General features: G+C 48.5%; 1 protein-coding gene across 1 annotated transcript in view; it reads left to right on the forward strand.

The window, feature by feature from the left end:
- The window catches only part of megf11 (multiple EGF-like-domains 11), a 188,667-nt gene that overhangs the window by 107,129 nt on the left and 56,479 nt on the right, over positions 1-25,059 (forward strand). Inside the window, exons 8-12 of the mRNA XM_042110215.1 lie at positions 5,521-5,767; positions 5,954-6,074; positions 7,293-7,429; positions 18,995-19,207; positions 21,010-21,184. Coding sequence (XP_041966149.1) covers positions 5,521-5,767; positions 5,954-6,074; positions 7,293-7,429; positions 18,995-19,207; positions 21,010-21,184 — 893 coding nt within the window. The remainder of the gene's footprint in view (positions 1-5,520; positions 5,768-5,953; positions 6,075-7,292; positions 7,430-18,994; positions 19,208-21,009; positions 21,185-25,059) is intronic.

The raw sequence follows: 25,059 nt of genomic DNA on the forward strand, positions 1-25,059 counted from the left end.
TGTGGGTGTGGCTGGAGAACACAGGGAAAGAGGGAGATGGGGGGAGAGAGAGAAAAAAAAAGTGAGAAAGAGAGAGAGAGAGAGAGAGAGAGAGAGAGAGAGAGACAGGCAGATAATGGGCTTTGGTGTGAATGTGCTGAGCCGTCTCCCTGCAGGGGAAAAGAGGCTTTGGCTCGTCAGAAATGGAAACATTTGTTGCCATTTCAAGTTCCGGAGGGGGAGAAACAAGTTGCACAAATTAGCGCTGTGTAGATTTTCAGTTTTATTGGTGTATGTGTGTGTGTGTGTGTGTGTGTGTGTGTATGTGTGTGTGTATAAACGCAGATGTGTGTTTTCTTTACTCAGGTAATTTACTGAGTACAAACGAGCTGGCTCTCTGGGTTTTGACAACATGAGCAGAGGTAGTTTGCTTTTGCTGTGAGCCAGAAAAGATGCTGTGAGTTCTTTGTGAGAGAGGATTGGATGCACTCGTGTGTGTGTGTGTGTGTGTGTGTTTGTATGTGTCTCACTCTCTCCTTTCTCTTTTTGATCCCTCCCTCTCTTTCTCTTCATTTTGTTTTCTTTTCATTGACTGTCTTTCTCCCTTGATTCCTTTCATTCTTTCTTTTCCTTTCTCCCAGTCTTTTTCTCTTCTCTTCCACCATCCCTTTCTTCTTTCCTTTCCTTGTCTTTCTCTCTGCATTGCATTATTCTACTGTTTCTTGTTCTTTCTTTTCTCTTCTTCCCTGCCACCTTTCCATTCCCTCATCTTTTGTATGCCTTCCTCCCTCTCTCGCCTCTGCTGTGTGACTTCCTGTGGGTATTCTGTGTGTGTCGTTAGCTGAGGTTGGTCAAGGTCTCGGTGCCCCGCATCAGTTGGCACCCAGTTGGCATAAAGGGGAGTTCTGCCCAGGCCTAGACTTGTTTTAATCTTCTCTCTCTCTCTCTCTCTCTCTCTTTATCTTCCTGCATGTATTGATCTTTCTCTTCACAGTTTCATCCTGTCCTCCTCATACTCCCATCCCTGACTGCCTCTCTTCAACATGTTTCTCTTCTCGTCAACAAGCAGACAATGTAGACTTCTGGGAAACGTGGGCTGTGGCAGAAGAAATAGTTGGCATGAATGAATTTAGCTGGCAATGTAGGCTGGTTTGATTTCAATGGATTTGTATGCTATTTATACTCTCTCTCTCTCTCTCTCTTTCTCTCTCTCTCTCCCTCGCTCTCTCTTTCTCTCTCTCTCCCTCGCTCTCTCTGCCTTCCATCTGTCAGTGGGGTGGCTGTGTGGGGCTCAGTGCAGTATGTGCCTTTATGCACAGTTTGGTGTGTGCGTGTGTGCGTGTGTGTGTGTGTGTGTGTGTGTGTGTGTGTGTGTGTGTGTCCTCCACGTGGCAGTGTTCAGTGAGGGAGTGAGTGGCAGCTGATGACTGATGATGGACAGTGGGGGATGATGAGGCCATTCTGTCTGCTCTGCACCCCCCTCTGACTGACCACTGTTCCAGCCTCTTTATTTCTCTCTCACTCTCTCTTTCTTTCTCAAGTTTTTTCTTTTTTTCTTCTTTCTCTGTTTTCTCTTCCTCTTGCTCTGTCTGTCACTCTCTCTCTCTTCCCTCTCTTCCCTCTCCCTCCATCTCTGAACTGACCCTGTGTCCAGCATCCCCAATGTGGCCTCTGTAGCTCTCTGTCTGTCTGTCTGTCTGACCATTTGACTTATCTGTCTGTCTGACTTATCTATCTGTCTGACTTGTCTGTCCCTCAGTGTCTAGTATACTCATGCCTTCCTCCTTAAGTCTGTGGGGGTGTAAAAATGCCCTAATTCATATCGGTAAACGATTTGACCATTAAAGATGCGAGTACATCGGCAAGCAAACCTCTGGATCAGCTTAAATATACTATGAACTGATTGGTGGCCCAATTTTAAAATGACAAATGTCATCAGCGGAAGACCTTACGTTACAAACTGTGTTACTTTCAAAATGATATTACCGTCTCTGATTGGCTAACACATCTACGGAGCGCCTGGTAGCCTTCTTCATCTAGGGGAGCCTAAGTAACGTCACTGCTACAATGACAGAGCGCCTGGTAGCCTTCTTCAACTAAGGTAGCCTAAGTAACGTCACTGGTAGCCTTCTTCAACTAGGGTAGCCTAAGTAACGTCACTGGTAGCCTTCTTCAACTAGGGTAGCCTAAGTAACGTCACTGGTAGCCTTCTTCAACTAGGGTAGCCTTCTTCAACTAGGGTAGCCTGGTAGCCTTCTTCAACTAGGGTAGCCTTCTTCAACTAGGGTAGCCTTTTTCAACTAGGGTAGCCTAAGTAACGTCACTGGTAGCCTTCTTCAACTAGGGTAGCCTTCTTCAACTAAGGTAGCCTAAGTAACGTCACTGGTAGCCTTCTTCAACTAGGGTAGCCTTCTTCAACTAGGGTAGCCTAAGTGCGCCTGGTAGCCTTCTTCAACTAGGGTAGCCTAAGTAATGTCACTGCTACAATGGCAACAAACTTTGCAGAATTTAGTCAAACGCATTATGTTGCTCAACATAAGCATGGACTAACAACGTGTGTGTGACGTTAACATGAGTAGGTCCTACAGCAGTAGCCCGGATGAAGTCATATGATTCAGTCAGTCTATGCACCATAAACACTGGCCCCTAACCAGAGAGGGCTGAAGCGGAGTTAGTCATCAAGGATCTTTGCTGCCAGACATCCCTTTCCTCTTGGCACTTGAAATTCACCAAAGACTATGTAGTGACACCACAGAGTGTTAGACTATTGGGATTGTTTCAGCAGCTAAGTAGAAAGGTGACATGAATGTATAGATATATTAATTGGCCTAGTGATTTTGTTTAGAGACATTTCACTAAATTCTTAATGTCAAAATGTTGGTTCCGTGTTTCAATCCAGTCAATCAAGTCTTTGTGTCTTTTGGGAAAACATTATAAATGCAATTCTGCAAACTATGAAACTAAAATGTGCAATTATGTAACATTTCTTATGCCATAAAGTAGCAGTCTTTGTATTTTATATTACAGTTTTTTGTGAGCCGCTTGTGACAAAACAATTAACACGCATGTCTAAACAAAAGCACTCTGACCAAAATGACATATTTTGCTTGCAAAACATTTAAAACAGGCAGCAATGCCAATTTTGCCCTCAAACAACACATCTTGTAGTCAAATCACTGTGTGATGCAATGTAAGGCCTACAGTAAGCACCTAAACAAGACAAATTTCATTGAACTACAACTTGTCATTTTTCATTGAAATAGACCTGCTATAAACACCTTTTGTACTGTTTTCTTCACCAAATAGGCAATACAGTACTTTCTCTAAATGTGCCTTAGATCCATACTTGCAAATAGCAACACAGAACAGACATGGTATCTCTTATGGATAATGAATGATTGCTGATTGAAGAATTGTGCAAAGGAGTTTTGTTTAGCACAGAGAAACCAATAGAGTTTTGGGTCTTTGAATGGCATCTTCTAAGGGAGAGATGCCCACCCCCACCCTCCCTCTCTTCCGTGTCTCCTCCGTGGGTCAGGATGTCCCAGCCCTTGCCTCCAGCGCCCTCAGCCTCTTGTCCTGCTTTGCCCGGCTCTCTGAGTGCCCTCAGTGCCCTCAGTGCCCCTCTCTTATCATCGGCGTGTTGTTTGCTTGGCACGGTGGAGGGTTATGGCTGCCTCTGTGAAAACAGTTTTCATTAGCCCCACCGTCTGCACTGATCAGAGCACAGGTGGCCTAAGCCAGGCAGGGCAGGAAAGTGTGTGTGTGTGTGTGTGCATGTGTGTGTGTGTGTAAGTGAGTACATGTATGTGTGTGTCTGTGTAGTCATTAGCACCCTGCCTGCACCGATCATCAGTTATACAGCCAGGCCTAGTGAGCCGATGGCAGAATTGCATCTGATACCTGCCGAATCAGCCATCAGTCACGTCGCCACAGTCAATACCTGTGTCCAGGCTCTGCGCCTGGCGGAGAGTTGGAGTCGGACCTCACGCTGTGGTTCATGTCCCTCTCTGCCAAGGGCCGAATGAGAGACATAAGGCTCCCTCCATCACCCACACTCTGCTCCAGATGCTCACCGGAAGATCCCGGAGCTGGCTCAGCTCCTTTAACGGCTTCTGGAACTGTGTGTATGTGTATGTGTGTGTGTTTGTCTGTGTATACGTGCCTGTGTGTTTTTATGTGATTTTCAGTTTTATTGGTGTTTGTGTGTGTGTGTCTATATCTGGTTGTCTGTTTTTCTGTGCGTGTGTGTGTGTGTGTGTGTGTGTGTGTGTGTGTGTGAGTGTGTGTGTGTGTGTGTGTGTGTGTGCGTGCGTGCGTGCGTGCGTGCGTGCGTGCATGCGTGTGTGTGTGTGTGTGTGTACACAATACACCCACACACCTCAGTCCCAGCTCTGCTCCGCTGGTGGCAGTGAGAATTATCCACTTGATTGGCCAGCAGCTAATCTTATTGGAGACGTTTGTTCAGTGCGATGCCTCCCTGTCTGCTATCGGGCAGAAGGACCCACTCGCTCGATCGCTTGCTCGCTCGCTCGCTTGACGAGGAGCGAATCCGTAATCTATGAGCCCCTCCATCAGACTCTCCTCCGAACGCGCCGCTATCGACCAAACATTTAAGACGCCCCATACGCCCCAACACGCGTTCACCCATAAAACTCTATGACTTCACAAATCTTTGAGCAGTGGCCCCATCCAGCACCGGACCGGCTGCTCCCAACCTGTTGTTTTGGATTTATTATCGGCCGTGTGAGGGAAGGGAGGAGAAGGGGGGTGGGGGTGGGGCTAGTGTCCTCTTCATCTCTCGGACGCATCGATCAAGCAGAGGACTGAAGAGGAGATTGTTATTGTGATAATAGTTGAACTCCTTAAAATCACACAAATGGCCACAGAAGTGCTTGCGACCGTTCAGACTCTGCTAAAAACTTGATCAATGGCGCTCTATTATTTTGGGGAGTTGGAAGAGTTTCACTTTTTTGACAGTGTTTGCCTCTGTCTGTGAGATGTTTTTAGGGTACAGTTATATACAGTTTGTGCAGGGTGTTAGTGTTCTATCACAGATCAGAGATTCTGAATTGCTTTTTTATTCGCCTGGCTCTCTGTCAAAGTTTATTTTTTTTTATCTCTCTGCTTTGCCACTTTGTGCAAATAGTCGACAGGCTCAGGGAACTAACCAATTACTGCCTCTTTGCTGTTTTGTGCAGACTGTATAATGACATTTGAATGCCTTCTGATGCTTATTTCATCTTTTTTTCCTGTGTGTGTGTGTGTGTGTGTGTGTGCGCCGCGTGCCTTTGCCTGTTTGTGTGTTTGAATGTGTGTGTGTGTGTGTGTGTGTGTGTGTGTGTGTGTGTGTGTGTGTGTGTGTGTCTGTGTCTGTGTTTGTGTTTGTGTGTGTGTGTGTGTGTATGTGTGTATATGTGTGTGTGTGTGTCTGTGTATGTGTCTGTGTATGTGTCTGTGTGTCTGTGTGTGTCTGTGTGTGTCTGTGTGTGTATATGTGTGTCTGTGTCTGTGTCTGTGTCTGTGTCTGTGTGTGTGCAGGCTGTGAGCCTGGCTACTGGGGTCCTCACTGCAGTAACCGGTGCCAGTGTAAAAACGGCGCCCTGTGCAACCCCATCACCGGGGCGTGCGTGTGCACAGACGGCTACCAGGGCTGGCGCTGTGAGGACCAGTGTGAGCCCGGCTACTACGGGAAGGGCTGCCAGCTGCCCTGCCAGTGCCTCAACGGCGCCACCTGCCTCCACGAGACTGGAGAATGCATCTGCGCTCCAGGATACACCAGCGCTTTGTGAGTCCGCCCCCTCATTGACATTACGACTCTTTAGAAACTCTTAATACCATAGAAATAGTGTTTATAAACTGTTTAGAAACATTTGTCTGCGTCGTAGTCACTACTGCTCACGTGTGTGTGTGTGTGTGTGTGTGTGTGTGTGTGCGTGCGTGCATGCGTGCGTGTGCGTGCATGTGTTTCTAGCTGTGGAGAGCGGTGTCCCTCTGGCAGCCATGGGCCACAGTGTGAGCAGCGCTGTCCCTGTCAGAATGGAGGAACCTGCCACCACATCACCGGAGAGTGCTCCTGCCCCGCCGGCTGGACGGTACGACAGACAGAACGAGAGGGGGGGGGACTTTACCTTGAATCCAACTCCTCTTAAGGCTCCGTGATTACAGTATTATTGTGCTACTTATCCCCAGTCCTTTTGGAAAGGGTGCTCAGTGTTCCCTGTGCTGCAGGACATTTGAAAGGAAGCAGGAAGCGCATTTGTGAAGCGTGTAGAGGAGCCCCACAGCTCTTACTACTTCATATGTCCAGGTGATTTCAGTCCCATAGGAATCTTCCTCAGCAAAAAAGACAACAGGAGGCAGAGAGGCCCACCATATCACCGCAGAGGGATCTTACCACGCCAGATGGATGATAGGACAGAGAGAGAGAGAGGGGGGGGGGGGTAAATGGAAAGAGTGACAGAAGTGAGAAAGAGACAGAGGAGAAGAAAGGAGGGGAGAATGAGAGAGAAAGGCACATGGAGACAGTGAAAGAGAGAGAGAGAGAGAGCAAAGCACAATAAGAGATGGACATAAAATAGTTTAATAGCAGGAGCGAATTTATCAGTAAAAGACCATCAAAAGAGAAAAGGAAGCCATTATTGAAGGAATGAAGACAAAGAAAATGTAAAACATTTAACACAAGAGAGGAATGGGGATACAGTAAGAAGTTAGAGAGAGAATGAACAAGAGGATTGTGAGTGTGTGAATGGGGGGGGGGGGGGGGGGGGGTCTCAGTGCAGGGACATGTAGAGGGTAAAAGCTGGGAGGAGATATGAGGAGGAGAAAACGAGGGAGCGATAAAGAAAACTAGAGGAGAAGAGGGAGTAGGAAGGACAGAGGATATACGCTGGATGTGTGTTAGTGTGTATGAGAGGAAACACACTTAATGTGTGTTAGTGTGTGTCCGTGTGTGTTAGTGAGGTCCAGCTGGGTGGGCAAGATAGATGGACAGCCCGGGAGAGGCGTGGGGGACATGGGGGAGTCTGTCTTTCTGTCTTCCTCCAAACATCCCCAAAGTCCCACTGAAGTCATCCTCATTAAAACAGCCGTTGTGAAGTTTTCACAGCCTGACTTACATCTCTCTTAGACTCGCTTTAAACCCTCTTTAAACGCTTAAAGAGGCAGGGCAAGCATTAATGCTTTCCATAGGATTTGTAAGGATTAGCTTGCAACCCCCCACCGCCCCCTCCCTCCCCCTCAGACATCCCCCTGCCCCCTACCCCCATTGCTAAAGCTAATACTGACGCGCCCCGTCTCTGATTGGTCCACAGGGTTCTGTGTGTGCCCAGCCGTGCCCGTTTGGCAAGTACGGCATCAATTGTGCCAAGGAATGTTCGTGCCGCAATGGCGGGCTATGTGACCACATCACGGGCCAGTGCGAATGCATGGCAGGCTACAGCGGTAGCAGGTAAGTGGAGGCTTTTGTCACGGACAGGAAGTCATGGGCAGGAAGTCATGGGCAGAACACAGATAATGACTGGAGTAAAGAACATGGAGGAGAAATCATTAATGATCAAAAGTGACAGCAGAATAAACATGAAACGCAAAGCATCAAAAAGCCGACAAATATCAAAATTACTTGGGGCTGAATATGGGGGACGGTGTATCACATATCCAGAGGCGATTCTAGAGTCTGTGGGGGCCCCAAGCAAAAATTCCAAGGGGGCCCTACTGACAAGTGTTATCACCATTATGTTATACCACCATTAGGTTATTATGTTAAATAATAAAAATACAAAAAGCATATTATAAAAATTCTTATATTTTGACATGTATCTCACCACTGCAAGCTGGCAGCTCGACTTGCCTTTCATGTGTGTGTAGAGCAGACTCTCCTGAATCTGGCAATATCATTGCCATGGTGGAGGGATTCTCTGGGGCTTAGCAATTTACAGATATAATGCGGTGTGCGCCTTACAGAAATAAATGGCATTTTTTTTATTTAGTGATGAAAAATTACCTTTCTGCGCTCCATATCTGTGACACAACTGATCTGACCTGACTTGACCCGAGTTTGCTGTTAGCCTGTGAGAGCCTATGTGTATGCACTCATAATGATTCTCTACAACTTTTTACTGCATTGCCATGAACAAAGTAGAGGCAAAAAAGGGGTTTCTTTGTTGAACAAATTGGGATGCAATGTGAGCCTTGAATTGGATGCCATGCAGGAATTTGCTAGGATCTCAAAACCGGATTATGAACATGCTTTGCCATAGAGAAACAAACACACGATAGCGTTATAAACATTTGCCACAAAAACAGACAAAACATGGGGTAAGTCCAACTATATGAAGTTATTATTTTGCTGTCACTTCGTCTGTTTTATAACCCAGAAGGATGGTATCAAATGATAGCTCTGTGTCTCCTCTTTCATCTGATATGCGTGGCATATCTATCCGATCACGGGTCCGCGAGTAATTCAAACGAGGTGTGCAACGTTGGTTTGTGTACATGACGTTATTATTTTGCAGTCACTTCGTCTGTTTTTATAAGCCAGAAGGATCGATATAAATTATACCAATGGATAGCCCTGTGTCTCCTCTTTCATTTGATATGCTTGCCATATCTATGCGATCACGGGTTCGCGAGTAATTCTGGGTGCGCAGGTGAACCCACTTCTGCTCTGTCACGCAATAAATGTTTAATCTCGCTGCAATGAACAGTTCCGGTAGCCTGACGAGCCAGACCCACATTAAAATGTAGGGTCTGGACACTCACCGTTCGCAGTGCTCAGTCCGAGGGGCGGGATAATCAGTTGTCTTTCAAATTCCCTCTGCACTCAATAGGACAGCGGCAGCGCTATGAGTCCCATGCGTTTCCCACCAGCGGAGCTAGTTAGCTAGTTCAAATGTTTGCCTACTTAATAAAAGCTTAACTCCTGTCACACTGTTTGCCAGCAGCAACATCCATCTTATTTGTTTTCAAGTAGCAGGGAATTCAAGCCAAACCGTTGCAACTCTGCCATCAATCATTATGTTAAGCCCACCTAACGACTCTATACACGATTTCATTGGCCTGATTAAGTTTCGATTTCTGGAGCTCACAAGCCAACGGAGAGTTGCTAGACTAGCCCTGGCAGCAAATGTAATTTGCGGCCGCTAGGGGCGCGTCTAGATTTCTAGGCTATAGTTCCGGAGCAATGTAACAAAGAAGAAGGGGTGTGTTTTATGACGCACTTTGCGTCAATCGGGTTCTAAAAAAAATAACGCGTATGCTTGGTCCTTACTGCATCGCGATTAACATGTTATGGCAGACAGCCCTAATACAAACATAGAAACGTTAACCATCTAATTGCTTAACTAGTTGTAACTGTCGCTAGCTAGCTGAAGTTTACTGCATTAGCCTACTATAACTTCATTGAGTAGCCTAGGCTAAATACCAAACTCCGATGTTGATCCGTCATCACTGCACCCTCGATTGACGTTTACCACAGTAGCCAAAATATGTGCAGATTCTTTGAACTCTTTTGAACACAGATCCGCTGTTTATAAGGCCATATAGGGCCTACATATGTACAGATGTACTGTTTGTAAAACAACAGGACAGGAGCACGCAAAATACATCATTCAATCTCTATGCACGAAAATCTCACTTGTCCCACGGGCAAACGCGCTAAGACCAGGTCTGGGGCCCCCTAGCGGCTCGGGGCTCCAAGCAGTTGCTTGGTTTGCCTGTTGACAAGGTGCGCCTCTGCACATATCAAAATGACTTGAGACTGAATATGAGGGACAGTGTATCAAATGTCTTTTTGTAACATCTTAAGGAAATATATGGGGGTAAAAGCATGAGTGCTCTTATTTATATGGTGAGCAGTATGGCAAGTTCGTCCTGTATCAGTTAAAGCAACACCAAAGAACTTTTCCTTTGTTGCACGCACGCTATTTGTTTATCCAGCTCCGGCTTTGCAAATAACGATGTAGAGACAGACCCCACAGACAAGGTAGAATATGTTATAAATATATAAGTATATATATTCTTTTGATCCTGTGAGGGAAACTTGGTCTCTGCATTTATCCCAATCCGTGAATTAGTGAAACACACACAGCACACAGTGTACATGTCATGAGCTCTCTCTCTGCCTGGTAACACGTGCTGATTGAAGTCTGATGACCTCCACCTGTTCCTGCTCTGCTCTGCCTCACCCTCGTTACCTACCAGCTGCACTGCATTCACCACTCATCATGCCCTCTATATAAAGCCTTGCTTTTCAGTCCACACTTGTCAGATCGTCTGCAACCAGCACCAGTTACCTGCCTGTTTATTGAAAACGCCTCTGACTCTTTGCCTGTGATCCCGGACCCGCTCGACTACTTCTGTGTTCTCCAGCCCCGGTAATCTTGACCTGCCTTCCGTCCCTCTTCTACGAATACCGCCTAGTCCTTGACTGTACTGCTGCTTCGTTTCAATTGCTGTTGTGTGTGTGTTTCCCCCAGGACTTCCCGGATCATCCAGCTCCTGCCTTCGCTGTTCGGCTACTGGGGGAACACACACACGCAGACTCTTGGAACTCCTGTACCCCCCCCCGGAACCCCTGAAACCCCCAACCCTTAAATAAACTTTTGAACGTGACGCAATTGTGGTCCTCGTCCTGTTTGGTGTCTGACAGTACGATCTGACCAAACATGGACCCAGCGCACGGTCGAACCAGCATGGAAACCGACGAACCAGAACCACCCACCGCCATGCAACGCCTGGAAGAGACAGAGAGAGAGGTAAACCGCAACACTGCTGACATTGCCTCCCTACTTCAAGCCGGCTTGAGCCAGCGTCAGCAGTTCCAGCAGCAACAGCAACAACTTGCAATGATCATTCAACTTCTCACCAACCTTTCTCCTCTGCCTGCTCCCACCGGCCCAGCCCCAGCCAGCCTGCTCACCGGCCCAGCACCCGAGTCTCCTGCCCAGTCCACTGCTACCGTGGCTGCCGGAGCCCCAGAACCCAGGATCGGCAATCCAGAGCGGTTCAGCGGCGACCCAACCCAGGTACGGGCGTTCCTGACGAGCTGCCGTGTCCAGTTTACCCTGCAACCCAGGACTTTTGCCACTGAAGGGGCGAGGGTCGGTTACGTGATCACTCACCTGACGGGCCGAGCTCGACTCTGGGGAACGGCGGAGTTCGAGCGCCAGACCCCAGCATGTGCAACCTTCAACCTATTCGCAGAGGAGATGCTCAAGGTATTCGATTTGGAATCCACAATAGCCGAGGCATCTCGGATCCTGATGAGTATTCGCCAAGGCAGAAGGACTGTTGCGGATTACTCCATCGACTTTCGAACCGTGGCAAGTCGGAGCTCCTGGAACATGGAAGCATTGGTGGATGCTTTCCTCCACAGCCTGGCGGACTACATAAAGGACGAGCTGGTTTCCCATGATCAACCCCCCACTCTTGATGAAGCCATTGCTCTGGCTGTCCGCATCGACCGCAGGATCCAGGCCCGCCGTCATGAGAGGGGGCGCCAGAGTCCATCCACCAGCACACGGAGTGTCCCAACTGCCCTTCTGTCCGCACCTGCCACACCATCTAGCCAGCCGGACCAGTCTGAACCGATGGAGATCGGCCGCACCTCCCTAACCCCTGCAGAGCGCCAGCGACGCATCACCTCCAACTTGTGCCTGTACTGTGGTGGTGATGGTCATCGAGTCGCCACCTGTCCAGCAAAAGCCGGAGCTCACCAGATGTAGGAGGAATCCGGATGAGCTCAATGAACATTCAGCCCTCCATCAGCCGTAAACCCCTCATCCAAGTCTGTCTTCACCTGTCTGATTCCACCCACACCCTGGCAGCCCTGGTGGACTCTGGCGCAGAAGCAAACATTATTGACACAGGATTTGCTCGTCAGCTGGGCTTGGAAAGCCATCGCTTGTCCACTCCTGTTCCAGCCCGGGCCCTGGACGGTCACGCAATTGGCACAGTTACCAGCATCACAGCCCCCATCTCAATGATGGTGTCAGGAAACCACCGAGAGACCATCCGCTTCCACCTGCTCAGCTCTCCAGGCCAACCCCTAATCCTGGGCTACCCTTGGCTCCGTCTCCACAATCCTCACCTCGATTGGGCCTCCGGAACTGTGAAAGAGTGGGGAAATGCCTGCCACCTGACCTGTTTGCGTGCTGCCTCGCTGCCCCCCGGCTCAGTACCCCCCAGCATTGCCCACGACATTTCTAATGTCCCTGAATGTTACCATGGCCTCCGAGAGGTGTTCAACAAGACCAAAGCCACATCTCTGCCCCCACACCGTCCGTACGACTGTGCCATTGATCTCCTCCCTGGGACTGCTCCACCCAAAGGTCACCTCTACTCACTATCCCCTCCTGAAAGAAAAACTATGGAGGATTACATCAGGGACTCCCTGGCAGCTGGACTCATCCGCCCGTCTTCCTCTCCTGCTGGTGCCGGGTTCTTCTTTGTGGGAAAGAAAGATGGTTCTCTTCGCCCCTGCATTGATTATCGAGGTCTGAATGATGTCACAGTGAAGAACCGGTACCCTCTGCCTTTACTCACCTCTGCTTTTGAATTGCTCCAGGGATCCACTATTTTCACCAAACTGGACCTTAGAAATGCTTACCACCTAGTGCGAGTAAGGGAGGGTGACGAGTGGAAGACAGCATTCAACACCCACACCGGCCATTATGAGTACCTGGTAATGCCATTTGGCCTCACCAACGCCCCAGCGGTATTCCAGGCGCTGGTGAATGATGTGCTGCGGGACATGCTGAATAAATTCGTCTTCGTGTACCTGGACGACATCTTAATTTTCTCCAGAACTCTGTCCGAACACACCCGTCATGTCCAGCTGGTTCTTCGACGGCTCCTGGAGAACTCTCTCTATGTCAAGGCGGAGAAATGCGAGTTCCATGCTCAGACTGTGTCATTCCTGGGATACATTGTCGCTGAAGGCAATATCCAGATGGACCCCGCAAAGGTCTCGGCAGTTACCTCCTGGCCAGTTCCGGGGAATAGGAAGAAGCTGCAGCAATTCCTCGGTTTTGCCAATTTCTACCGGAAATTCATCCGGAACTACAGCTCCGTCGCCGCTCCCCTCACAGCTCTGACCAGCATCAAACACCCCTTTTCCTGGACCCCAGAGGCCAACACAGCCTTTCATACCCTCAAGGCCCGGTTCACCACTGCCCCCATCCTCCAGATGCCGGATTCAGACCGGCAGTTCGTTGTCGAGGTGGATGCCTCAGACGTGGGAGTCGGGGCCATACTCTCTCAACGGGCAGAGGAGGACAACAAGTTGCACCCCTGTGCATTTTTCTCTCGCCGGCTTTCACCTGCAGAGCGCAATTATGATGTTGGAAACCGTGAGCTGTTGGCTGTCAAGCTTGCCCTGGAGGAGTGGCGTCACTGGCTGGAGGGGTCCACAGTTCCGTTCCTGGTCTGGACCGATCACAAAAACCTCGAATACATCCGCAATGCCAAACGTCTTAACCCCAGACAGTCCCGCTGGGCCTTGTTTTTCACCAGATTCAACTTCACCCTGTCATACCGCCCAGGTTCTCGGAACACCAAGCCGGACGCTCTCTCCCGTCAGTTTCATAAGGATGACGCCCCTTCCCAGGAACCTGCATCAATTCTGCCCGATCCCTGCGTCGTAGCTGCCCTGACCTGGGATATCGAGGAGGAAATTCAAGAGGCCCTCCGTGACCATCCCAGTCCCAGTGCATGCCCAGACGGTCGTCTCTTCGTCCCAGATAATTTGAGGTCCCGGGTCATACAGTGGGGACACAACTCCCGCCTTGCCTGCCACCCGGGCTCCGCCCGCACCTGCCATCTCCTTGCCCAGCGCTTTTGGTGGTCGTCTTTGAGAAGGGATGTCCGAGAATTCGTCCGTGCCTGCCCCACCTGCAATCAGAACAAGTCCTCCACTCGGCCCCCCGCTGGTTTACTCCAGCCCTTGCCTGTGCCCACACGACCCTGGTCCCACGTCTCCTTGGACTTTGTAACTGGCCTCCCACCATCAGGTGGGATGACTGTCATTCTCACTGTGGTTGACCGGTTTAGCAAGATGGCACACTTCATTCCCCTCCCTAAACTGCCATCTGCCAGAGAGACTGCCCAGGCTGTTCTTGATCATGTCTTCCGTCTACACGGGCTGCCCAGGGATGTTGTCTCTGACCGAGGCCCGCAATTTACCTCTACATTCTGGAAGGAGTTCTGCCGTCTTCTAGGGGCCACAGTGAGTCTCACCTCTGGGTTCCACCCCCAGTCCAATGGTCAATCCGAGCGGGCAAACCAGGAGCTGGAGAAGGCGCTGCGGTGCATGGTTTCTCGCAAACCCCAGGCTTGGGCACAACAACTGATGTGGATAGAGTATGCTCACAACTCCCTCACCTGCTCTGCCACTGGTATGTCACCTTTCCAGTGTGTGTATGGCTACCAGCCCCCCCTGTTCCCCAGCCAGGAAGGAGATGTGTCCTGCCCGTCTGCCCTCGCCTATGCCCGCCGTTGCCGTCGTACCTGGTCACAAGCTCGTGCCACGCTACTCAAGTCAGCTGTCAGCTATGCCACTGGGGCTAACCGCCGAAGATCGCCGGCACCTGCCTACCGTGTTGGCCAGAAGGTGTGGCTGTCAGCCAAGGATCTCCCACTGCGGGTGGAATCGCGTAAACTGGCACCTCGATTCCTCGGCCCGTTCCCTATCCAGAGGGTCATCAGCCCAACCGCAGTCCGGCTCCAGTTGCCAACCTCCATGAGGGTGCACCCTACTTTCCATGTTTCGAAAGTCAAGCCGACGCATGAAAGCCCGCTGGTCCCCGTGCCGCTTCCTCCTCCTCCTCCTCGCCTCGTTGACGGTGGGCTGGTGTACACCGTTCGACGCCTGCTTCGGTCCAGACGGCGAGGTAGGGGCCTCCAGTATCTCGTCGACTGGGAGGGCTATGGACCTGAGGAGAGAACCTGGGTGCCAGCCAGTCGGATTGTGGACCGGACACTCATCGCCGACTTCCACCGTCTGCATCCTGATCAACCTGCAATCCGTAGGGGCCGCCCCAGAGGGGTCCCTAACCGTCCTGCCCGCCCGGCTTCCTGTCATGTGCCTGACCCTGATCCTGTCTCGGTACCTGTCCCGTCTTCTGTCCACGACCCTCCAGCTCCCTCCGAGGATGAGGATGTTCACTCGGACCGCTCGGAGGAATTCTAGCCCTCCACCGGCTCCCCTCCGCCCTCCCGACGTGGTGTCACTCTTGGGGACTTCTGGGGCCGTCCCTTAGGGGGGGGGTTCTGTCATGAGCTCTCTCTCTGCCTGGTAACACGTGCTGATTGAAGTCTGATGACCTCCACCTGTTCCTGCTCTGCTCTGCCTCACCCTCGTTACCTACCAGCTGCACTGCATTCACCACTCATCATGCCCTCTATATAAAGCCTTGCTTTTCAGTCCACACTTGTCAGATCGTCTGCAACCAGCACCAGTTACCTGCCTGTTTATTGAAAACGCCTCTGACTCTTTGCCTGTGATCCCGGACCCGCTCGACTACTTCTGTGTTCTCCAGCCCCGGTAATCTTGACCTGCCTTCCGTCCCTCTTCTACGAATACCGCCTAGTCCTTGACTGTACTGCTGCTTCGTTTCAATTGCTGTTGTGTGTGTGTTTCCCCCAGGACTTCCCGGATCATCCAGCTCCTGCCTTCGCTGTTCGGCTACTGGGGGAACACACACACGCAGACTCTTGGAACTCCTGTACCCCCCCCCGGAACCCCTGAAACCCCCAACCCTTAAATAAACTTTTGAACGTGACGCAATTGTGGTCCTCGTCCTGTTTGGTGTCTGACAGTACACACTAATCCTGGCGCAGTGAGCTGCCTGCAACAACAGCGGCGCTCGGGGAGCAGTGAGGGGTTAGGTGCCTTGCTCAAGGGCACTTCAGCCGCTTCCTACTGGTCGGGGTTCGAACCGGCAACCCTCCGGTTCTAAGTCCGAAGCGCTAACCAGTAGGCTACGGCTGCCCATGATGCATGATTTTATGAAAGTATGATGTATTGCGACATCATGCAAGTCAAATTTGTAGTTTCTTATGTCTCATTCCATCGAACTACAGATCCGCTACCCGATCTGGCAAACTTACATAGTGCGGTTATAGCCGATAGAGGGCCGCAAGCAAAGCGAATGCAGAAGTGCCGTTCACCCTGTTACAAGTTAATGAACCACTGAAACAATTTTGGAAACATTATTTTAAGGTACAAAAAACTCTTTGGTGTTGCTTTAAAGGTCATTACTTACTGGGCAAAATCATTTAGCTAATCTAACACCACATGCACGGCCCTACGTGGGTCGGTCAGCACAAGGCTTGAGTGCTCGAGTGTATCCACGCAGAAACGTTACTAATTGCTCAACCTATTTGTGCTTGATGGCGACCTGCATTGTGTCAGTAGGCCTAAATTAGCTAGCACTGATATCACAGCTGGTTTTCGCTCTGTGGATCACAATGCTGAAGCCTGTTCGGAGGGGCATGTTACCGTTCCAAATTAGAGCCCATATGGTTTCCAATGACTGGCATCTAAAGCCTTAAAAATAAAAACAAGTATTAACTTCCCTAAATATCTAGTTTTAAATGTATTGAGGGAAAGAGAAAATTAGAGTGTATATTTTTCTGTTATTGTTTCTTAGGGAGTTATAGCATATGAAAAACCAAAGTGAGACAAATGCTTTTTCTAATGTGCAGTGCTTGTCCATTTGTAGTTTTTCCTGTGGAAGTGTAGCTTGTTGTGCTGAACTTGTGCTGTGCGTTATTTTTGATAGGGGATCATGCTGGTTCAGTGGAGCGGTAGCTGCAGAAAGCCTGCTTTAGCTGACACCCTGTGCTTTTACTATAACAATGCAGGCAAATCCTGCCCGCCCGCTGCCTCTCTCTAAATAGGGCTAGTAAACAGAGCATTACACACACACACACACACACACACACACCTCGTTCAACCCCTCCTCCCTGGCCACACATTCTCCCTCACTAATGTCCCGGTGAGCATTACGCTGGCTGTCTAGGTTATTAAATCCTGTTTGTGACACCAGGGCTTTTGTCTCCCTCTGCCCCCACTCCACCTCCCTGCTCCACCTCCCTGCTCCATCCCCTTGCTCCACCCGTTCACCCCCATGTCGGAGCGCCGTACTGGTTTAGATAGCAGTGCACCATTAATTACATCTAATGGAGTTTTATTAGGAGTCGGAGGAGATCCAGGGATCTCTTCATTTCGCCTCGTCTCGTCCAGCAACGGAGCGGAACGGCCCCAGGTTTATTAGTCGAGTTTAAGTGATCGTCAGAGGGATCAAAACACTTCCTGAGCCTTCGTCTCTCTTTCTCTCTCTCTCTCTTTCTCTCTGTCACGCTGTCTCCCCTCGGAAAAAAATCCCCTAAATTGCCCTCATTCATTTTATCCATGACAGGAGAATTAACCTAGCAGGTATAATCTGAGTTTGTATTAGCCCCCACCTATGCCTGGCCCGTATAATAACGCTGGAGTCTCCAGACGCCGCCGCAGCCAATGTAATTTCAACATGAAACATAACTAGTCCATTTTATAATTTAATTAAGCTATTTATCTAGCTCATAATGGCTGTGCCAGACACTTGAGATTGATAGCCTGCCATGTGTGTAGATTTCACTTCCTGTAGGAACAGATCCTCTGCTTAAAGGGGAACTTGGCAACTATTTTAACGTAATAAACCCATTTAGAAATCATTTGGATGGTTAAATGACCTGTTCCGGTGAAAATGGTGACTTTTCCTTGGAAAACCAACCTTGCAACATTGCGACTACCGTCCCGGAAAGAGAAGTGAGAAACAAGAAACTCGTTTTAAATTGTGTTTCTTACCTTGTAACATCCACATTGTCTGCCAAACGTATGCTAACCGTTTTGCTAGCTTGTAAACAAATCCATGTGCTTTATCGTTACGTTTTTCCACAGTTTGAAATAGCATAATGCACAATTTCTCCAGCAGAGGCGGAAATCCTGCCAAGTTTCCCTTTAAGTGTCTTTGCCATTCTGCTCAGGTAATCAGCTAATCACACACGCTGGAGTTCATGATGATGCGCTCACTGTGCTTTTGCACAATGGTTGGTGTTGAGTTGAGAGGATGTGTGTGTGTGAGGGTGTGTATATCATTGTGTTCTGTGTGTGTGTGTGTTATTGTGTTCTGTGTGTGTATGTGTCTCACCTTGGTTTGCTCAGGGTGATGATGAATGCAGAGTGTGTGTGTGAGTGAGAGAAAGAGAGAGAGAGAGTGTGTGTGTGCGTGTGTGTGTGATTGTGTGTGTGCGTGTGCGTGTGCGTGTGCGTGTGTCTGTGTCTGTGTGTCTGTGTGTGTGTGTGTTTCATCTGGCTCAGGGATCATAAAGTAGAGTGTGTGGGGGTGGGGGGGTATTAGCCCAGTCTGTTGACCTTTGACCCTTTGATTAGCGAGACTCAGTAGATAACGACCCACGCTGGTGTTCTCTTAATGTTCGCGCTCCACCCCCTCCCACTCCTGTGGCAGACAGCAGTGCATTCTGGGCCACGTCTCATTATCAAGGTCAACATTCTGCTCAAACATTTACTCCACTGTCTGAAAGGAAGACTCTTCTGCTTCAGTGACACAGAACGTCTCTCTCTCTCTCTCTCTCTCTCTCCCTTCCTCCCTCTCTCTCTCTGTCATCCTTGTTTGTTGTGTCATTCTTCATCTGTCTTCATTTCTTCCCCTCCTGTCTTCCCTTCTTCCTCTCTTTCTCTCTCATTCTCTCTCTCTCTCTCCCTGTATGTCTCACCCTTCTCCTTCTTTCTTTCCCTCTATCTCTCTCTCTCCCACCTCTTAATCCTGCTCACTCTCTTCTGCTTTTTTTCTGTTTATCTCTCTTCCTCACTCCCTTTCACTCACTCTCTCCCTCCCTTCCTTTATTCCTCTCTCTCTCCCTCCCCTCACTCCTCTTTCTCCCTCCCCATATCTTACCCCCCCCCCTCTCTCTCTCTCTCTTCTCTTTCACCCTGCGTATCTCTGCTGCTCAGGTGCCAAGAGGAATGCCCAGTTGGCACCTACGGTCCCCAGTGTGGCCTGCACTGCGACTGCCAGAACGGTGCCAAGTGCTACCACATCAACGGTGCCTGCCTGTGCGATACCGGCTTCAAAGGGCCGCACTGCCAGGACCGGTTCTGCCCGCCGGGACTCTACGGGCTCATCTGCGATAAGTACTGCCCCTGCAACACCACCAACACCATCAGGTAGTGTAGCAACACCACCACCACCTTCACACCCTGCACCGCCATCATACCAGAGGGCCACTAGTTGTGTTAGACGCTTCTCCAAAGTGTCTCACTGTGTGTGCGTGTGTGTGCGCGTGTGTGCATGTGTGTGTGTGTGTGTGTGTGTGTGTGTGTGTGTGTGTGTGTCTATGCAGAGCCAAGCAAAAGCAAAACAACCAAAACTGAGCAAATATCCAAAAATGTGTTAAAGTTTGTTAACTGTGAAAAAGTTAAATAAAATATAATCTCCTGAATTATTTACAGTTCAGTTACAATTCATATTTGGTGCTGCGCTACACAACACCATCACTATAGTAACGTTATACAAAATAAATATGGCCAGGTAAAAAAAAAGCTCACTCCAAATGAACTGACAAGTACTTACAGTGCTACAGAAATACTATCAATATGGTTGAGGTACCACTCACACTTGAATATGTGTCCTTTAAACAGACACTCACACACACTCAAATAAAACTAACAGCAGCGACTCAAGCACCCTTGAAACTCTAGAGTCAGTCTTATATGACCCGGTGAACACCTTCAGTATAATTGAATATTTACAGTGGTCAGATGGCAGACAGTGTAATAACACTCAGTCAAGCCGTGGCAGACAAATTGATGCTCCGCTGGAGCTAGCAGTACATCCAACCCCCCCCCCCCCCGCTCCGGCCCTTCCTGTTCCCCAGCCCTGGGAGGAAGGGGCTAGTGTGAAACAAGCTCACAGTTTAATACGGAAACTACACCTGCAAAGATGAAAGCAGCTCACAGTTAAAGACTGATAGTACATCTGCAAGGGTGAAAGTATCTCATAGTGGAACATGGACTCTACAGTTGCTAGATTGAAAGTAGCTCTCATCGTAACACCAAGACGACATCTGCATAAAAGACAACAGCAGCACCAGCATTACTCTTTGTAACTACATTACAACAGCAAAGCAGGGGCCAGTGATTAAGCACTGACAGCTCAGGTGCATATGAAGGAGACGCTCCCAGAATTCGCTTGACTTCGTTTGACTTGTGAGGCGAATCCTGAGTGCCGTGCAGCTCGGCCAAAGTCAAGCGCTTGCTCTTTACGGCGAACCTCTCCTCATGCATTATTGCTCGGCCGCGTTCAGGCCTAATGCAATGTTAATGCCTCAGACTCGGGCAAGTTGGGCGCTAGTAACTGTAGAGCTCATTACAGTGTGAAGGAGAGAGAGAGGACGCGCCATCAATCTGCGAGCCATAGTAGCACACACACACACACGCACGCACGGACACACGCTCACGCTCACGCTCACACGCTGGGATGGATGGCTGGATGGCTGTCAGGCTTTGTGTCGAAGTTCACAAGAGTGTGTTGTTTTGGATTTGGCTCATTGCCCACGTCATGGTGTGTGTGTGTATGTGTGTGTGTGTGAGTCTCTCTCTCTCTGTGTGTGTGTCTGTGTGTGTGTCTGTGTGAGTCTCTCTCTCTGTCACTCCTGTGACACTCTGTAGCTCACTCTCTTCCTGTGACATTCTCTGTAGCTCACTCTCTTCCTTTAACACTCTCTGTAGCTCACTCTCTCTTTCTGTGACATTCTCTGTAGCTCACTCTCTTCCCTTGACTTCCTCTCTCTCCTCTTCTCTGTGTCTCTCTATTACAAAGGTGTGTGCTGAAAGTAACCATTAATAATAATGATTGTTGTTTTGCTTTTATTTGTCCTTTGACGACATTGTTTATGTCATGTCAATAAAAAAAACTCATTTAAAGTGAGCTCTCTCTCTCTCTCTCTCTCTCTTTCTTTCTTTCTCAGCTGCCACCCACTGTCCGGTGAGTGTTCTTGTGCCGCTGGGTGGACTGGCCTCTACTGCAACGAGACCTGCCCTCCCGGTTACCATGGCGAGGACTGCAACGACCCGTGCCAGTGCGCCAACGGGGGGGACTGCCACGGCATCACCGGCGCCTGCATCTGCGCCCCTGGATACATGGTGAGGTCCCTGACGTTAGAGGTCACAGAAAGGTCACCCAGTATCTACGTGTGGAAGTTGAATTGGGTGTGATGATATAAACAGGGCTTCAAGTTCTCAGGCACCGTGCCAGGCATGGGCCAGGCCATCTAAGAACTCAAAACAGTAGGTAATAATATATGACTGCTTCATTTCCAATAGATTCAGGCACGGGAATTGTCTTCTTTAAGCTCTGCATTTTCACTGCAGTGTAAACTGCTAAATGAATAAGTATGCCAGAGTTTACACAGAATCATAGTCATAATCATGGTTCAAAGGTTACAAAGGGTCCTTGTAAGTGTCAGTGTTTATGTAAGCTGTTAGGGCATTATGTCTTTTCAGCTCAAACAACTAAAAAAAATTTGATCAGTTTTCAAGTTCATGTAAGGTCTTTGTGTGGTTCAGAGATTGTAGGAGCTATGGTGAGTCCTGGCTTCTTCCAATTATTGGTCTCTCTTTTGACTTCAAACATGAAAACGGCAAAACGATCCAATCAAGTGCCTTCTGGCTCTTCTGCCCCTCATACAGCGATCTCTAAAGATCATCCAGAAATCTCTAAAAGTCTTGTGTTATAGACCTCTATGTCAGCTGGCTCTTATATAATCCTTCTGAGGACTTTTCTACAGAGTACTGTTGTGCAGAGCCCTTTTCAAACTCTAAATCCCATTTTGACCCCATGTGTTCTCCATACAAAAAGTACTGGTTAAGACTTGTAGGTCGTCATACGGATTTAAATGATTGAAAAATGCATAACATATCATTCTTCTGGAGTATAAATTGTCCTCTATTTCCTTTATGAAATCAAGCAACGCAGCTATGAAAGGATCATCCCTTATGTTTGATATGATAATAATCCCCAAACTTCTGGTAAGTTTCTGTGACACCAATAAATAAGTAGTTACACCTTTCAAATTAAAATCAGTCATTGATGTCTGTTTGTGGCATCTGAAAATGCATTGTAGAGGTGTTTTCATGTCTCCCAAATGCTCACTTAATCAATCACACTGATATGCATAATGCATTAAGGGTCCCCCGTGGGGAGTAGAATGAACGGTGGTGTGTGTGTGTGTGGGGGGGGGTGTATCGCAAGGTGTCCACCATCACAAACGCTACATTCTGCACAGGAGAGACCAGATGGAACTGCCCGCGAACAACAATGTGTTTCCCTTACAAATCCAACGCAATCATGGCAAATGGTGATCAGTGGAGGGTGCAGGAAACAGCAGCTTCAAGTGGGGGAGAGATGATGGGCTCGCACAACCATTACGTGGTTGAATAAGAAGGAGGATTTAGTTTCTTGTGGAATCACAGACCTCACAGACCTGAGCCTGTCATCTGTCTATAAAGATCCTGTCATTGTGTCATGTTCTCAGTGAGACGGGTGTGTGTGTAAATGTCAGAGAAGAAAAGGCACTTCTTTTTGAAAATGATCACACAGGTGCCTTATGGGAGATGCACTCACTCTTTTCTTCCACTACTGCAATCTTTTTTCACCCACAGTCCCTCTCACAGCCTCTCTCTCTCTCTTTCAGAGTCCCTCTCACAGCCTCTCTCAATTCAGTTCAATTCAAGGTTGCTTTATTAGCATGACTGTAAGTAAGTACAGTGTTGCCAAAGCACAATTAAAACAGCATAACAATTACTGTAGAACATTGACAGCATACAGGAAACAGTAACATAACGAATTGTGTGTATACCCTCACTTTCTCTCTTTTTACACACACACACACACACACACACACACACACACACACATACACACACACACACACACACACACACACACACATATGCATGTGATCACACACATGCACCCACACACACACACACACACACACACACGGGCAGCATACACATTATAATACATTGGATTAATTACAGACATTAGGTCGGGCATTGTGGCAAAGTGTCCGACTCACTGTCCCTCATGTCGTGGCAAGCTGTAACGTATTTTGCGGCCAGCAGAGCAGTCAATCCTTCTCCTAGCAGGTGGGGCAATTTATCACAGTCTTTAAGGGAGCTAAAATTTTTAATTTTATTTGAGAATTGTAAAAAATATCTTTTTCTAATCTGTTCAAACTTTGGACAGTATAGGAGAAAGTGCATCTCTGTTTCAACCTCACCAGTCATACAGTGACCACAGAGCCGCTGTTCTTTAGGAAGCCATGATTTTTTTGTACCGGCCTTTCTCTATGGCAAGGCTGTGGTCACTTAGCCTGTACTTGGTAAGAATCTGTCTCTGCTTTGTATCTCTGACGGTGGAGAGGTACTCTGCCAATTCGTAATCTCGTTTTAGTGACAAGTAACATTCTAATTTGGATTGTGATTTTGTTTGATCATCCCAATGTTCCAGATACTTATTCTTACTTTGATTCATAATTTGTTTTACTTTGATCTGATTTTGAAAAGCAGTGCTGGTCTGAGATCGATGGGTTAGAGTATTAGTTAACTTCAGAACCAACTGGCAAAGGGGACTGGTTTTAGAGCTGACCTCTTGGGTTTTGTATGCTTGAAACTGTATGGTGTTCTCGTCACTAGAATTTAGGTGGATCCAGAATTTTAAAGATCTTTTTTGTATATTTAATGCCAATGGGAATCTGCCTAATTCTGCCCTGCATGCATTTGTTGGTGTTTTCCTTTGGATTCTAAGAATGTTTCTAATAAATTCTGAAATTCTCTCAGAGTGCCTCTCACAGCCTCTCTCTCTCTCTCTCTCTCTCTCTCTCTCTCTCTCTCTCTCAGAGTGCCTCTCCTACCCTCTGCCCCTTTTTGTAACTTTCCTTTCTCTATGGGCAGGTTTTGGTTTTACCCTTTTTCTCTGGTTCTCACTATCTAAGTCTCACTTACTCAATTACACACACACACACACACACACACACACACACACACACACACACACACTCACTCACAAACAGCTGCTCTCATTTTGTCTCTCTCACACTTACACTCACTCATACACACACACACACACACACACACACACACACACACACACACACACACACACACAAATACACACACATACACACAGCATGATTGGGAACAAGATGAGACTCTTTTGCTGGGTGGGACCAGTGCTTGTCCCCTAATAGATGAAGCCTCTTGAGCAGCAGGTTTGGAGTTGGACTTGCATGAAGCCCTTGGCGGGGGAGGGAGGCTGCCTCTCACACTAAGCATGTGCAGTGGTGGCGGCAATGGAACCAGATGCAGGAGAAGGGGGGGGGGGGCTGAGTGGTCTCCCCTGGACACGACTCTCCAGGCCATTAATAATAAAGCACTCTGTTATGGAGCATCGTGTTTTACAAATCAAATGGCTGCATCTGCGCTACTCCGGCCCAAACCGGCAAACATGGAGGACATATGTGATCAGAATGAGAGAAAGGAAATCAGAGAAAGAGAGGAGAGAGCAGGATGAGTGGAGAGAGTCAACAGAGAGAGAGTGAGAGAGAGAGAAGGGGATGAGACTGGAAAAAGAAAGGGAGAGGGAATGTGAGGAAAGTGAGAGGAGAGAGGGAGAGGAGAGAGGAGAGGAAGAGGAAGTGCAACAGTAGAAAGGTACGAGAGGAAACCCAATGTGGGGGAGAGAGATGAGATGAGACCGTTAGAAATAAAACATGAAAAGTATATTTAGCAGGAGGTATTAGTCAATAAATCACCTTTATCCATTTTATATTAGAGATTTTTCCTCTGCTTTCTCCTTGGAGGTCTTTTGGTCCTCAGGGTTTCTGCCTCTCATGCGGCTCACTTCATAAAGCCTCATGTTTCTTTCATTCAGCTGGAAAAGCGATGGACAGAGACACTGCCCACTACCAGAGCTGGCCTTGTAAGAAGTGTGTGTCTGTGAGAGAGAGAGCGAG

Source organism: Alosa sapidissima, chromosome 11 (genome assembly GCF_018492685.1).
Source record: "Alosa sapidissima isolate fAloSap1 chromosome 11, fAloSap1.pri, whole genome shotgun sequence".
Lineage (NCBI taxonomy): Eukaryota > Metazoa > Chordata > Actinopteri > Clupeiformes > Clupeidae > Alosa > Alosa sapidissima.